Source organism: Chinchilla lanigera, unplaced genomic scaffold (genome assembly GCF_000276665.1).
Source record: "Chinchilla lanigera isolate Chin_1 unplaced genomic scaffold, ChiLan1.0 scaffold00070, whole genome shotgun sequence".
Lineage (NCBI taxonomy): Eukaryota > Metazoa > Chordata > Mammalia > Rodentia > Chinchillidae > Chinchilla > Chinchilla lanigera.
The window spans coordinates 5,570,578-5,587,488 of NW_004955471.1; the positions used below are offsets into that span (position 1 = coordinate 5,570,578).

Sequence of the window (16,911 nt, forward strand, 5' to 3'; positions counted from 1 at the left end):
GGACTGACTTTATCATTTGATTTAAAATTTTATTTAAAATAGTGTATTACATGAGGAAAGGGATCCTAAGTAACCACAACAACCTTGAAAAGGAAGAACAAACATTAAAGACGCACTGTACCAAATTCAAAACCTTCTACACAAAACTACAGTACTGAAGACTACGGTCTTGACATCAAGTCTTTATGCCTTTGGGTTTTACACTTCTTAACTATGCCACCAAAAGCACAAGTGACAAGAGAAAATATAAACTGCACTGCATTAAAACTTAAAACTGTGCTTAGAAGGACACAATCAATAAAGTGAAAAGACACACTACAAGAATGGAAGAAAATATTTACAAATCAAATATCTGATAAAGGATTGAATCCAAAATACACAAAACTCATATAACTCAATAACTTTTTAAAAATCACAAGTCAGGCATGGTGACACATGCCTATTATCCTAGTATGCTGGGAGGCTGCAGCAGGAGAATCTCAAATTTGATTCCATTTAATGACTCAGCAAAACTCTGGCTCAAAATAAAAAAGCAAAGGGTCTGAGTTCATTCCCGAAGCTCCAGTATGAAAGAAAGAAAGAGGAGAGGAAAGGGAAAGGGAAAGGGAAAGGGAAAGGGAAAGGGAAAGGGAAAGGGAAAGGAAGAAATAGGGAGGGAGGGAGGGAGGGAGGAAAGAAGGAAGGAAGGAAGGAAGGAAGGAAGAAAGAAAGAACAATTATAAAATGGTCAAAAGATCAGAATAAACAGATCTCCAAAGAAGATATATGAATGGCCAATAAAGATATGAAAAGATGCTCAACATCATTAACCATCAGGGTAGGATGGTGTACAGCAGCACTTGGGAGGCTGAGGCAGGCTTCAAATTAAAGGCCAGCATGGGCTACAAAGTAAGTTCAAGGATAGCCTGAACGCATAATGAGACCCTGTCACAAAAAGACCAAAAAATAAAAATTCAGCATCAGGGAAATGTAAATCAAAACCACAATGAGAGGGCTAGGAAAGTAGTCCACTGGTAGAGCATTTGCCTAGCATGTGCAAGGCCTTGGGTTCAACCACACACACACACACGGGCACACACACACAGGTGATACCATTTCATACCTATTAGTATGACTATAATCCAAAAGACAGATATTAGCCAGTATTAGCAACAAGCAGAGAAATTGGGACCCTCATACATTGCTGATGAGACTATAAAATAACACAACCACTTTGGAAAACACTCTGCAAGTTCCTGGAAATGTTAAAGACCATATGACACAGAAATTCCACCCCTAAGTGCATTACCAGAGACAAATAAAAACACACATCCACGCAGTAAAATGTACACAAAAGTGAATAGAAAACATTCCAAGAGCCCAAAAAGCAAATATCCATTACTTCTTTTAACTTCATGTAATTTTTAGTACATTTTTAATTACATAATGTTCACATTCCTTGTGTGGAGCTGGTACATATACATAACACATCTGCATTCCTTTCTTCATCTCCTTTCCCTCCTCTCCATCTCCTGATCCCCTATTTCAGAAAGACCTATCTCCCTACCTGCTATTATCTGTCTTTTATTCTCCTCTTTATAACTTGGGTTTCTCATGTAAGAGAAACCATGCAATATTGAAGCTTGTGTGTTTGATTTATTTCACTTAACATTACGGTCTCAAGGTGCATCCATTTTCTGACAAATGACTCCAGTTTATCTTTCTTTACTGCAGAGTAGTACTCCCTTATACAAAAATAACATATTTTCTTTATCCATTTGTCTACTGATGAACATATGTTTCTTCGAAGATTTAGCTACCATGAATTGTGCTGCTATAAATGCGGGTATGCATGTATCACTCTAATACAATGCCTTTAACTCTCTCAGAGAGATACCTAGAAGGCGAATAGCTTAGTCAAAATGTGATACACCCACACAATATAGTATTAGCCATAAGAAGGAGTAAAGTACTGATGATAAAAGTTGTATTATGAATGGATCTTGAAAACATTATACTAAATGAAAAAGACCAGTCCCCAAAGACCACATGTTATGATTCATTCCATTTACGTAAATGGACAGAATCCAAAGAAACAAAAAGGAAATCAATGGTTGCCTTGGAGCCTGGGGTTAAGACAAAATGAACAGAGATGGGTAATGAGCATGATGTTTCCTTGAGGGTTGATGCAAGCATTCTAAAATCAACTGTAGTTTCACAGCTCTGTGAGCACACATTAATTCATTAAAATATAAACTTTAAATGAGTTACCATATGGTACACAAATTACAGCTCAATAAAACTAGTGAAATCAGGCAACCCATTCTCGGGACCCCTCCTGTCCCTCAGCAGCTATTCTTATTTCCCATTCCCCATTCCTATCCTCCAATAAATTTTCCTACTTAACATCCAAAAAAAAATAAAACCAGTAAAATCATGCTATGCAAGCCTTTAGTTTATTGTTATAATTTAATATATTCATTTAATCATATCATCATAGATAGTAGATAAGCCATTAAACATGAATATATCCAGCCAAATTTATGTAACAATACTGTTCAGACTTCAAGTGGTTGATTTTAAATTAATATTGCATTAAGAAAAAATAATAAGCAGGACCTGGTGGCACATGCCTATAATCCCAGCACTTGGGAGGCTGAGGCCAGAAGATTACTACAAGTTTAAGGTCAGCCTGGGATATATAGTGAGTTCAAAGCTAGCCCACACAACACAGCAAGACCCTATCTCAAAAAAAAAATAATAATAATAATAAGGGCTGGTGATGCAGCTCAGTGGCAGAGTACTTGCCTAGTATGTGCAATTCCCAGTACTGCCAAAAAGAAATTAAGGATTTGGTGTGTACATATGTTCTCTCTCACTGAAAATGAGAAGAGATATGAAAGCTTTGTAAAAATAATTTATACATGGGCAGTTTAAATTTTCTTTAATAGCTGTATTTGAGAAAAGGAATGAGTCACTGAATATATTTTGAACAGTTTGTAAAAAATTCAAAAGCTATTTAGCTGAACTACTCTACTTTCAAAATAAATGAAGGAGAGTAGAATATATATATCACAATCTCAGAGAACTGTGAATAATAAAACTGTTAACCTGGGCCACCCAACTCGGGGTCACTTCTCTCTTCTTATTGCCAATAGAATGCCCCTAACCTCTGATCGATCAATGAATCAATCAATCAATGCTTAATCTTATGAGAAAACGTTTTCATAAGGCAAATAACAAGCTCAGTGCAAAGGGAAAAGTTATTCAGGAAAGCTTCAAATATAGAATGCCTTTTAAGGAAAAGTTGAAAGAAAAAACAACAGGCAATAAAAAATTTTCGAAGAAAGTCATGTATATGTAACATTCAAACATCCCAGATGTCCTTTTAACATATAAAATTTATCTTTGTACAGATATTGCCTGGCTACACAGGGCTTAATAAGATTTTATAACTACCAAAGTAAAGAACAAATAAAAGATAAGCTTGGAAAGATAATAGTCCGAAGTATCTTTAAGAAAAGAAAAATTTTTGGCTTACAGATTGACCGATGCAATAACAAGGAGATAAAAAAGCTTACACAAATAACACATATGCATTTTATAATGTGCTCCTATAACATCTGAAACATTACAAATATCATAACCATACATAATTCTCTTATTTATGAACTAAGTAACCAGAAGAAAAGATTACAAATAATGCTGATGTATAAGAATGCTGAGACAGCATAACTAGAACCTCTCAAGCCAGGAAAACTGTCTAGCAAGTTTTAGCAAGTTATTCTATATACTGGGTGCAAAAGAAACGCATTCTTATCTACTTCTGACCGAAGTTCTGACTGGGTGGCTTCCTTATTACTCTACGCATCTATTTCTTTCACCAGTCAGGGAAATCAAAGTGCACAGTTGTCACAGGGTTAAGTAAGCTCGTGCAGAAAAGCTTCTATCTAAACACACAACCTGCCAGGGTGTCTACAGAGCTGTCCTTCCAGGAAGCCACGGAAAGGAAAACGTGGAGTGATTTCCTCACTAATATGTACTTACTGCAGCACTCTTCCCAGGAAAGTTGAAAAAGGCATCAGGACCGTACTTCTGAGGCATATGCTTCAGCACGGACAGCAACTTCCCAGCATGCGGAGGCTAAGGAAAGTTAACAAGTCATTAACTACATGACTCACCAAAAAACCAAAAGACTCATTTTTAAACACACTCAAACTCTAGTATACACAAGAGTAACCAATTAATGCTATATCTAAAATGCATATGCAATCACCAAAAGCACTATTTTCAATTACCTTAAAGAAATAATATACACTCTATGCTGCTTTTTTGAAAAAATACTATAAGCTGTATTCAATAAATATGAAGCCATATTATTTGACACTTACAACTCTTTTCCACAATGCAGCAGAAACTGATCTTTTACAAATACAAACTAGATCAACCCACTACCCACCCCTCCGAAAAGTACTAGATAACAAATACTAAGTAATGCCTACTATAAATAAATATGCTGTAATATTTTAACTCGTGACTGCACTCTTGGGTGAGTCCACTCTCATCTCAATTTTACAGAGGTGCAGTCTGAGGCAGAAGAACTTGTGTGTCACACAGAATTCAGTCCAACTGTCAAGTCCATGCCTTTTCACCAATGTTAATTTAATTACGTTCTTTCCCCGGCAGCTTCCCACCACCTTTAAAATAGGAGCAAAACTTTTAACGTGGCCTCCACAGACCTTACCCACCTCTTTAACCTCATTTTGTATCACATTCTCCTCTCTTCCCAGCACCCCACCCACAACGTCCTCGCTCAGTCTTCTCCTCACAAGGGTTCCTGAGCACAAGCTGCTTCGTTCCTATATCCTCACTAGGCCCGCTTCCTGCCCCTCCAAACACAAGTCAAGCTGCACATGCTGCAGCACTCATCTTAATGACTACTTCCTCGGGGCCGTCTTCCTGAACATCAGGAAAGGATTAAAACCCTCCATCATGTTTCATTGTACAATACGCCTCCCCCACACAGCACTTATAGAAGTTGCAATGTTGTATTTATGTGATTAATGTTTCTTTGGCCCACAAGTCTCTAATACGTGAACCAACCAAAAACTAAAATGAAAAATCTCATTTACATTTACAAGGAAAACCAAAGGACAATCAAATATACATTATCATTTTAATCAGCTTGCAAGCAAGTAAGATATTGGATACAGCTCTTAGCTAAAAGTTCAAAATAGGGTCAAACTACAAGTGAAATATCATTGGTCTGTCCTTATCTTAGTCTGCTGATTGTTATGGTTTGTGTCTAGATGTCCCCACAAAGCCTCATGCAGTCATGGAGCAGGCTTCTAGAGTTTATGATTGAGCCACGGTCTAATGCTCGGATTATGGGTGTGAGTGCTACACCCGCCTGGGGCAGGCAGATTGCATACAATATAAGGGAGAAAAAGAGGCTTGCTCTCGGCTGCTCCTACCTTTTGTTCTTGCTCTTGCTGTTTTCGACTGCCATGAACTGTTGCCCTCTGCCATGTGCCACTCTGCCATGGAGCCAGTTGGACTGAAACCTCCACAAACCATGAGCTAACTAAACCTTTCTTTCCTTAATTCTGGGCATCAAGTATTTTGTCTCAGCAATGGAAGAAAAGTAACCAAGACACTGATGCAAGTTATCATTACTAACTGTGTAAGAGTTTAGCAACTTTTCATGCAAATATAAAGTGGGAAGTATTATTATTAGGTGATCAAGAAATTTACAAGTAGCCACAATAATCAACTACAAAAGTATAGTTAGTAACAAGCAACTACCAGCACAGTGATATTTCTAAAATAATACCAAAAAAAAAATTACAAAAAAAACCTACAGTCACAAATAAAATACAGTATTGCAGCATTCCCATCTATAGAAGGCATTCCTCAAAATTCACTTTCCTATAAACCAATAGACACTGCTGGGAAAGTATATACTGGAAAGGCTATCAGAAAAAAATTTAGTAGTTGTATTTCAAAAGTCTTTAAAAATGTTTCTAGGGCCAGGAATATAGCTCAGTGGCACAGTGCCCGCTTGGCAAGCACAAGGTCCTGAGTTCGATTCCCAGTACCAATAAAATAAAAATGTTTCTACCCAACATGGTGGTACATATCTGTAAGCTCAGCACTCAGGAGGCTTAGACAGGGGATCACTAGGAGTCTGAGGCTAGGCTGGGCTATACAGTACACCATAGTGAGTTCTAGGCCAGTCTAAACTACACAGAAAGATCCTGTCTCAAAAAAAAAAGTTTCCGTCCACTGATGCAATGATTCCACATGTAAAAAGCTACCCTAAAGTAACAATCAGAAAGGCAGATAGAGATTTACATATGGGAGTTTTTTACTGCACTGTCATGAAAGCAAATGACAGGAAAAGTCTGAATGCTTTATTTTAAAAAAGAGCTAAATCAGTGTAATGAATTTCTTAGCCCTCTTGCTTTATTAATAGTTCATTATTCTCCCTTTATCTTCTAATGTCTTCTGATTGCCCTTCTCTCCATTAGCAGCTATATTTGATCTACATTTCATCTTTTTAGTCCATGTTCCCTCAAAAATATTTCCGTGCTTGTTCTTAGCATTTAAATGGTGTTGCATAAGCTATATCATTCTGCTTATTGCTTTCTTCCTATGTTTCCTGCATCTATTCGTACTGCTCCATGCAGTGGTTCTAATTGCTATATAATAACCAATTCTATGCATCCAATACACTTTACTTATCTGTTCTCCTAATGATGAATGCCCATGTTGACAGTTCACTGCAATCAAAAATAATGTTTCTGAGGTGGGCACCGTTGCACACACCTACCATCCCAGCACTTGGGAGACTGAGGCTGGAGAATTGCCACAAATCTACAGCCAGGTTGAGCTACATAGTCCAAGACCAGCCTAAACTACACAGCGAGACCCTGTTCTCAGAAGAATAGCAGTAACAACAATAATAATACTAATGTTTCTGTAAACATTCTCATATATATTTCCTTATGGAACCACGACAGAATTTCCTGATCAGGCACTTAAGCTATTAATTGGGTCCTTGGATATGGGTATAATTTACATGACAAACAGCACTAGATTCTTGAGATTGGCTCCACTACTGTTTACTCTACTCCCAAACACACAAGGTTTAAAATAACCTTATCTCCTAAACTGTAACTGTCATTAGCTAATTACTGAATCCTTGATACTAAAGATACAAAATGATACATCAATACTGTTTCTAAGTGAATGTCTCTAATTGTAAATGGTTTTGTATTTGGTTGTGGCATTTCTACTTCTATTCACACCTTGGTTTTCCTCTTACACATTATTTTCACAAATATAACAAAAATGTATTAATCATATATTCTGAATAAATTATTTTAGTATAAATCAAAGCCACAATCAAACAGTGTACTTCTTTTGGGCATGACCCAGTAAAGGGACCTGTACTTACAAACCCACCATAAACAACCAGAACAGTGGACAAAATGTATGAAACAAAAACTGTTTTCAGACATGGAAAAAGCTACCTCGGGACAGACTCCCCAGAAAAGGGAAACACAGAAAGACCTCTCAGTGGAGTCCGTTTCCTCAGCACTGCCTAGAGTGAAGGTAGCCAGGCAGAACCGCGAGGTACACTGCGCTGCAGACAGAAAAGCCGCAGCACGCAGAGTAGGAGGTGGACAGAAGTCTCAGGGCAGAGACTGCAAAGGAAGGAGCTCTGTGGACAGAAAGGTCCGGACAGCTGAACTGACTCTTTAATAACAAATGGTGCATGATTATTGTAAAACTCACCAAGGCAAGAACAGGGCACTGAGCTCTCTAAGTCAAAGGATTTCCTGAACTACTGCAGCACCAGGAATTGTTTTGGACCACGGCAGACACAGCAGAGAATTCACAGCCACACGCTGTCTCTGCCCCCTGTCTGAGACTTAGAGTGATTCGGCAGAGACCCTAGAGAAGCCAGATCTCAATATTAAGGCTAGCTGGGGGCATGTGGTGCATGCCTATAACCCCAGCACTTGGCAGGCTGAGGCAGGAGGACCATCATGAGTTCAAGGCCATCCTAAACTATATAGCAAGACCCTGTGTCAAAACAAACAAATAGCAGAACAGCTACTCTAAACTGGCCTAGAAAAAAAAAACCTTCAAACTAGCCTTAAGGGACAATGCTGATCCACAAATAATTTACAGGCTTAGAAAAACAATCTAATAAATTTAATTGGGGGGGGGCTGGGGATTTAGCTCAGCAGCAAAAGCGCCTGCCTGGCAAGTGCAAGGTCGTGAGTTCGGTTCCCGGTACCGGAGAAAAACCAAAAAATAAATAAATAAATTTAATTGGAATATGACCAAATCCTGGACACATGTAACCCAGGACAACATACAATTCACTGTACTTGACAGCACTGTATCTAATAGCAGGAGCCATAATAAGCAGTAAAATGTAACCTAAAAAAAGGAACAAAATCAATGAGTAAAAAACGGACCTGGAAAATGATGCCATCATTCAATCGACAGACAAGGGAAGTCAAGAAACCGCTACTGCACTAAACACTGTCAGTGATTTAAAGGAAAACATGGACACAATGAGATATAAAATAGGCCACCTGAAATTTTCCACAGATGGAATTAAAACACTGCAGAAGGAAAAAAATCTGTTAACGCGAAACTGTAACAACAAAAACAAGCGAACAAGAAGCATGAAGAGAAGACTGAGGACTTGAACTGCTGTCCGGCTCGTGTGGCACAATCAAGAGGCCCACCTCCCTGGTATGCGGGATCGGGGGTGGGGGTGGGGGGGCAAGCAATATTTGAAGAAACAAGGACCAAAATTTTTCTAAATGTCATGAAAATTACAAACCAGAGAATGAAAGAACTCTAACAGGGATAAATACAAAAGTAAACCATACCCAGGAATATACTAAATTCAGTGAAAATCAGTAACAAAAATTAAAAAAGCTTTCAGAAAACTAGAGTTTCATTGAAAGAAAGTAAAGAATCTAAATTGTAACACAATGAATCAGAGCCACTGCGTGACACAAATTTAGACATGGCTGTGCAGTGAGCAATGATCTCTAAAGGACATAAAAATGAGCCTGGAAACCTAACATCACTGGTAAAAATATTTACTGGTACCCTGCTAGGGCACAGTAACAAATGGCAAAAAGAAACGCTTTAAAAAGGCAGCTGGAGTTCAAAGTAGGATCACTGCCACCACTGCAAAGGGACACTGCACTGTACCTAAGGAAGGCAGATGTAACTCATCATAAAGCTTCTGTTCACTGACTGGGTTTTTCAGGTGTAAGAGCCATGACTGCCTTACTCTTCTTTCCTTATCCTTCACTCTTCCACTAGTAAACACTGGACATATAGAGAACAATCATCTGAAGAAGAATCAAATTATCAGCCAGCCCGAAACACCTACTCTCTTCATCCACACCTATCTCTAAGCATGGCAAAGCAGCTCGACAGAACTAAATGCTATTTAAAGTGATCTCTTAACCTCAATTCGACATTCATCCTATCTCCAATAGTATTTGTTACTTATGAGCTACAAATGTGTTTGGGTACCTTCAAATACCAAAGCATATTTAAGTTTTTGTTCTGTTTTATTTACCCATTGTCCTTTATCTCCTTGAAGTTTACTGAAGAAAAGCTTTAGTTCCCGAACTGTCAAATTATAGCTAGCCAGCACTCCCAACATGTCAACTAAAAGATCTAGAAACAAAAGAAAACAGTAAAATAATTAAGCTACTTATATTTCTTAAATAATTCAAATATATATGCTTAATTAAGGGTTTGGATACCAAAGCTCTAGATACATGCTACATGCTCAAATACTTCTTAAATAAATACTGCTAAACACAATAACAAAAATATAATATTTAAGAATCAAATTTTACCTCTTCATAAACATATACCATAGCAATGTGATACCTGCAATCATGTTGTCAACTTTTTCTATTTTCTCAAGGACTTTTTCAACAAGGCCAACTTCTGTACAGATCTGAAGATTCCGTATGCTCTTCTTCAGAATGGCGGTAAACATGCTCCAGACTTCTGCTTGGCAGGTAATGTCACACTTCTCCAGGAGGTCTACCATGCAGATGATACTCTCACCTTCTTGGATAATGAAATTCATCTCCAAATCAAACTGCCCTCCTACCAGCTTGCAAAGGGGAAAAAAACACACACAGCCATTAAAGGCATTAGTAATTCTTCAATATCGCTCTAACTTGTTCTTCAAGTTTAGATTAGCAATAATTACCCATATACATTTTTCCCTACCCTGTACTACAGTAAATGGTTCATTTTTAAAAAAACAGCTCTGAAAAACAGACCTTCTAAAGAAACCTTCAAATTTAGTCATGTAAGATTTACAACATAAAACAAATATAGGCTATCTTAGTGAAGTCACTAACTAGTGCCCTGTTACTAATAAAGATCCAAAGCAGCTCTATAATTGCCTCATTCTTATATGATTTTCATTCATTAATTATCAACTTTGTGAAACATACACGCCAACTTAAAGGTCCTTTCTACCTAAACAGGGTAAGCTCTCACAGCAAAAATGAAAAGCTTCTGAGGGGATCCAAAACTTTGCATTTATATTTGCCAGTTCCTACTTTATTATACCCACTGATTTTGATTCCTCTCCTTTCCCGACAATAAACAGTTTAAACTACACATAATTATTCACATACCCGAAGTCAGTCCTGACGAAATGGACTTCATTGCTGTTACCGTTAGAAAAGCAATCCAGAGACAGTCACTCTGATCTAGTCCCATCTTGCTACCTCACCCATGGCCTCCCCAACATCAATGGATAAGGTGTGAAATTTTTAAACAAACATCAACTGTTTAAAGGAATTAAAGCACTTTTAAGGGTTCGGTGGTAGAACAACTGCCTAGCTACATGAGGCCCACAGCTTCATTCCAGCACCACCAAAACTTTTTGAAAATTAAAAATACTCCTAAGAATTGCTTTTGCAGAGGTATCCTTTTTAACTAGATTTTTTTTAAAAATAAATTTTATTGTGTGGGAGCTGGGGATTTAGCTCAGCGGCACAGTGCCTCCCTAGCAAGTGCAAGGTTGTGAGTTCGATTCCCAGTACCGGAAGAAAAACAAAAACAAAACAAAAAAAAAAATTTTATTGTGTGTATTTAAGGTATACAACATGATGTTATTTTAACTAGATTCTTTAAAGATCTGTCAAAATTATGATTCACCTACACTTACATCATGTGTTCCTAAATGTAAAAGGTGGGCAAGAATTAGAAGAACGTGAACTTTACAAAACAAAATCTAACAGCTCATAAAAGAATGATAAATATGACCAAGTAAGAATTTACTCCAGGAAGGAAGGAAGGTTCAAAACTGGGAAATCAATTACAAGTCCTTGTAGCCAGAAACTGGCGTGTGTGCTAGGTTCTGTCCAAAACACACACTGGCCTGAGAGGGAAAACACAGGCATGAACAACGTGAGGGTCAGAGTCTCTGTGCTGGAAGACGAGAACTCCTGGCAAGCACAGTGGTAAGGGCTTTGGGTTCTTCTAGGAAACTCTGGCAGAGTTCAGCACATAATTCTTGGTACCATAATTGTTTGGCACCAAGCAGCATGAGACGACAGCTGAGTTTTGGCTAAAACCCTTGGTGTGACAGGTTCGCTCCTCCTAGTTCTGTGGCCCTGGCTGTGCTACACTCCCAGCCTTCACAGACACTCTAAGCCATTCCACACTCTAAAATAAGAACTCTGAAAATACAGACCTTTCATTTCTGTTTTATGACTATTATTAGCTTGTTTTGTCTTTAATTTCAAACACTGAAAAGTACTGCAAAAACAGTACAAAGTGCCTATATACCTTTCACTCATCATTCCTAATACATTCTCCCTAATTGCATGTCACATATGACATAATTGCAACCACTAAAACCAAGCAATTAACATTCACACATAATGCTATTAGTCAATCTAGAGACCTTACTCAAATATTGGAACTTATCACGACTTTCTTGTTCTGATCACAGATCTAGTGTAGCAACCCCTTACACCTTCCCAAACAATAGTTCCACAGGCAGTCTTTGACTTTCATGACTTTGGTACTTTTTTTTTGAAGAGTATTTGCCAGTTATTTTACACAAGGTCTCCTAAGCTGATCATTTTTTGGATACTTATTTTATGGCAAGGATACCCCAGAAGTGGTATGTGCCCTTCTCGGTGTGTCACTTCAGATGGCATCTGATGTCCAAATATCAAACTATGGGGCCAGGGATATAGCTCAGTGACACAGCACCTGCATGGCAAGCGCAAGGTCCTGAGTTCAATTCCCAGTACCCAAAAAAAAAAAAAAAAAATCAAACTATAGGTAAATTAACTTTGATCATTAAGGTAGTATCTGACAGATGTTTCAATTTTAATGTGGCTGTTACTATTTTGGCATCTGCTAAATAACAGAGTCAGACACAAATGGCTACCTGTAGTGCAGTTCTCTTTATACAACAGACAAGAAAAGGTAAACCTGCAGGAACAAAAATGAACTCAGTGGGTGCCTGGGGTTGTTATCACTGGGAGATGCAGAACAAGGCCAGACAAGACTGACATGTCTATGGAAAACAATCACAAAATATAACCCTCTACAGTATAATTAATTTATAAACTCATTACTGAATGCCTACTGTATGCCGGGCCATAGGGAAATATTAAAACAATGATGAGCAGGGTAGAAATAGTCTACCTTTATTTGTGGAATCAATATTCCATTTACATTCTGGGGAAAAAGTGTTTAACCACTTATTTAACCTGGCACACTGGTGCATGCCTGTAATCCCAGCTATCCAGCAAGCTGTGCCTGGATTGCAAAGTCAAGTCCAGACGGGGCAGTTTAGTGAGTCTCTGTTTCAAAAATTAAAAATTTGAGGTAACTCAGGGGTACACTTACGCCTAGCATGCGTGAGCCCTGGGTTCAGTCCTTATTACAAAATATAAAAATAAAAATAAAAACAAAAAACTTTATACTTATTTAGAAAATACTAGACTTCTGGAAATCCATCTCAGTGAAAATACAGAATACAGTGTAAGAATAACATCAAGTCAGTAATTCTATCTTAAAGAGTCCTTTTGTGTGCATATAAAATGAATCAATGACAGCAAATTTCCCCAATGTCTGTAATATCTAATAGAAAATACTGGCAGCTTTAAAACAACATTTTTTATACCAATCATACATCTAAAACATCTAGGAGTAAATTTTTAAATATTTAAGACTTATAAAGATTTCTATTTTTAATGAATAGATGGGTTTCTGGATGATAACATTAAATCCTTTTAAGCTGTTAACTTTTCACAAATCAATCCATAAAAGCAGCATAATACCATTAAATTTCTATTTTTTTCTAAAACTTGAAAAAATGATTTTAATTTCCATGTGTTAATTAAATATGTGAAAAGGAAAGAAGGGACATTCTATACAACAAGAGTACGGAAGACAGGGATGGCGGCTCATGCCCGTAATCCCAGCACCCAGCACCAGGCAGGCTGAGACAGGGAATCCCTGCGAGTTCCACACCAGCCTGGGCTGCCTGAACTACATAGCAAGACTCTATCTCAAAAACAAAATGAAGCACTGAAATTATTAAACAAATGATAAAATATGTAATCATTAAAAGTATGTGGGATTAGAACATAATTGATGCAATAAAATAGAGCCTGGAGTCAACATGAACTCAACATAGAAGGAGACTGTATCACAAGCACTGACTGAGGATATAACAATTTTCATTTGGAAAACTTAAGGTTGAATGTTTATTTCACACCACCTGCCAAATAAATTCCAAATAAGTTACAACAAGAAAGTACACAGCAAAGGAGACAACAGGGTGAAGATACAACCTAGAGAATGGAACACAGTATTTGCAAACCACAATTTGACAAGAAGTTATTACCCAGAATATATACACAAGAAACTCGGCCGGGTGTGGTGAGGCACACTTGTAAGCCCAGCACTCAGGAGGTGGACACAGGAGGATCACTTCAAGTTCCAGGCCAACCTGGGCTACAAAGTGAGTTCAAGGCCAGCCTGAACTACATCCCAAAACTCTCAAAAAATGACAAAAAAAAAAAAAAAAACTCAATAGCAGAAAAATACAGCAGAAATTCTTTTAAAGATGGACAATAAAAAATAAATAAATAAATAAAGATGGACAATATATTGACATTGACACTTTTCAAAAGAAAACATACCAATGGCCAAAAGATATAAGAAAAATGCTCACCACCATTAATCAAGGAACGATCAAAAGCAAAATGACGTATCACCTCACTGCATTAAGGATGACTACTACCAAAAAGACTAAAGAACAAGATGTGGGGAAAAAGGAACCTTTGCACTGTACCGTGCTGCTGGAAATGTAAATCAGAACGGCCCTTATAAAGAACAGTATGGAAGTAACTCCAAAACTTAAAAACAGAACCACCACATGAGCCAGCAATGCACTCCTGCATATATATCCACAGGAAATGACGTCAGTATGTCACAGAGACATCTGTGCTCCCATGTTTACTGCAGCACTATCCACAATGACAAGTAATGAAAACAACTTAAATCGCTGTCAACGACAAATAAAGAAGCATATTACAGACATTCCTTGCTGAACAACCACAGCCCACCTTACTTCTTTTGTACAGTCCTGTGTATCTTGTTTATAGAGCATCACTGTCCTTTTCTATACGGTACACCTTGTCATGCAGTACTGCGATTTTGCTGATTGTACTGTGCAGTACAGTACGGTAGTTTTATGTTCTGATATTCATTGTAGTACTGCATGTAAGAGTTATGCAAATGAAGGCCATCATCATATTAGTGTTTCCTTTGACCATTTGTTTGTTCGGAATATTGTTTATTTTCAAGAGAAAAGAACAAAAACAAAACAACACAAAAACTATAACAATGATACAGAATTTGAAAACAAGATGATAGGAAATCAACAATGATTACTGCATTACTTATTGTTATCTTTAAAGTAGTTGCTGAGATTACCAATGTTCTGAATATTATAATGTACATACACGATGCCTTATTTACTGACCAATTCATTTAAGGACCAAGTCCCAGGAACTGGGCTCAGTCATTAAACAAGGAACATCTCTCTATATATATGTAATCCTGTTATTTATGACATGAGTGAAACAGGAGGGCACTATGTTAAATGAAATAAGCCATGGACAAAAAGAAATACTGCACAATCTCACTCATCTGTGGAACATAAAAACACTGATTGCACAGAACGTGCTTACCGAGAGGCTGGAGAGATTAGGAAAGGGTAGAAATAAGAAAAGGTTGGTCAATGGATAGTAACTTTGATTGTGTCAATTTGAGTAGGAAACACCCAACTGAACTGGATCAGCATAGTTCTGGGTGTGTGTCTTGGTTACTTTTCTCTGTTGCTGAGACAAAATACCCAATGCCCAAAATGAAGAAAGGAAAGATTTCTTTAGCTTACAGTTTGTGGAGGTTTCAGTCCATACTTGGCTGGCTCCAAGACAGAAGATAGCAAAGCAACAAGAGCAAAGGGGAGAATGGCATGCCTGCAAGCCTCTTTCCCTCCCTTACGTTGTAAGCAGGCGACACTCACCCAGGGGGCGGCACTCACATAGTTAACCTCCTAAACTTCTCACACTGACACAATGAACATCCTAGAGCAGGAAGGCATATCCTTTGCACCCCAGGATGTGCAACTGCTCGGTCACTTAGCCAAACCTCTAGACTTCCCAAGCTCACATAATGTATCAACCATAACAATGTGGCTGAGGGAATCTAGTGAAGATTTGCTGGGATTTACTGGGTGTGAGCAACAGTAACCAATGGATTTGGCCAAGTGTGGGATTACACTGGTAACCCAGCATTTGGGAGACTGAGGCAGGAGGGTCACCGTGAGTTTGAGGCCAACCTGGACTACATAGTGAGTTCAAGGCCAGCCTCAAACATAGTGAGACCCTGTGTTCAAACAAACAATGGACTTGACACCTGGATGCTATAAAAGGGAAACAAAGAAGGAAGCCTTGCCTCTGTCTCTCCCGAGGCACTCCATTCTTCACCTTCACCTTGGACATCCTCCCCTGGCTTCCAGCACAGGCTCTTCAGCCTCCTGATAAGGACCTGCACGGGGCGTTACACATAGCCCTAGGTCTTTGACAGGATCCTGCAGGATGCAGGCAGCCCTTTTGCACTCTTCCACCCGAAACTATGGGAGCTCACTGTAAGCCAATCCTGCAAATGCTTATATGTTTGCATGTTTTACATTAAACCTGTTTCCCTTGTCAGCACTGATACAGCTACATATTTCAAACAAGCTACAAAAAGAACTACTGAATGCTTTTACCATAAAGAAATGATAAATGCTTAAGGAGACAGATACCTCTACCCTAATTTAGGCATTATACAATGTATAGGACAGTCAAGCTGTATCCCAAAAATATGTACTATTTTATGTTTTCCAGTATCAGTCTAAAGTATAAATTTAAATTAAAAACCAAAAGTTAAATTACACAAAATATAAAAAATTCTTGCCAGGCATGGTGGCACATCTTTGCTGTTCCCAGCGCTCTAGAGGCTGAGGCAAGAGGACAGTGAGTTTTCAGTCCAGCTTAGGTGATATAGCAAGTTTGAAGCTACCTTGGGCTACACACATAGTAAGAGCCTGTCTGGAAGGAAGGGAGGGAGGGAGGTAAGAAATATTCAGAGTTAAAAAAAAAATCATTAATAGCTTACAGAAATAAAAAGTACAATATAAGAAAAAGTAATTAAGTTATTATCAGTCTGGTGGGAAAAAAGGTTTATGAAGATATGAACAGTCAATTCACAAAAGAAAGGCAAATGAAACATGCAAACGGAAAAAATTATGAAATAAAATTTAGCCATGCACAAAAT

At 38.0% G+C, this 16,911-nt stretch overlaps 1 protein-coding gene across 1 annotated transcript in view; it reads right to left on the reverse strand.

Moving 5' to 3' along the window:
- Lrba (LPS-responsive vesicle trafficking, beach and anchor containing) overlaps positions 1–16,911 on the reverse strand; it is a gene marked incomplete at its 5' end in the record, with an annotated part of 597,162 nt that overhangs the window by 518,043 nt on the left and 62,208 nt on the right. Inside the window, 3 exon segments of the mRNA XM_013522882.1 lie at positions 4,027–4,122; positions 9,602–9,702; positions 9,922–10,153. Coding sequence (XP_013378336.1) covers positions 4,027–4,122; positions 9,602–9,702; positions 9,922–10,153 — 429 coding nt within the window.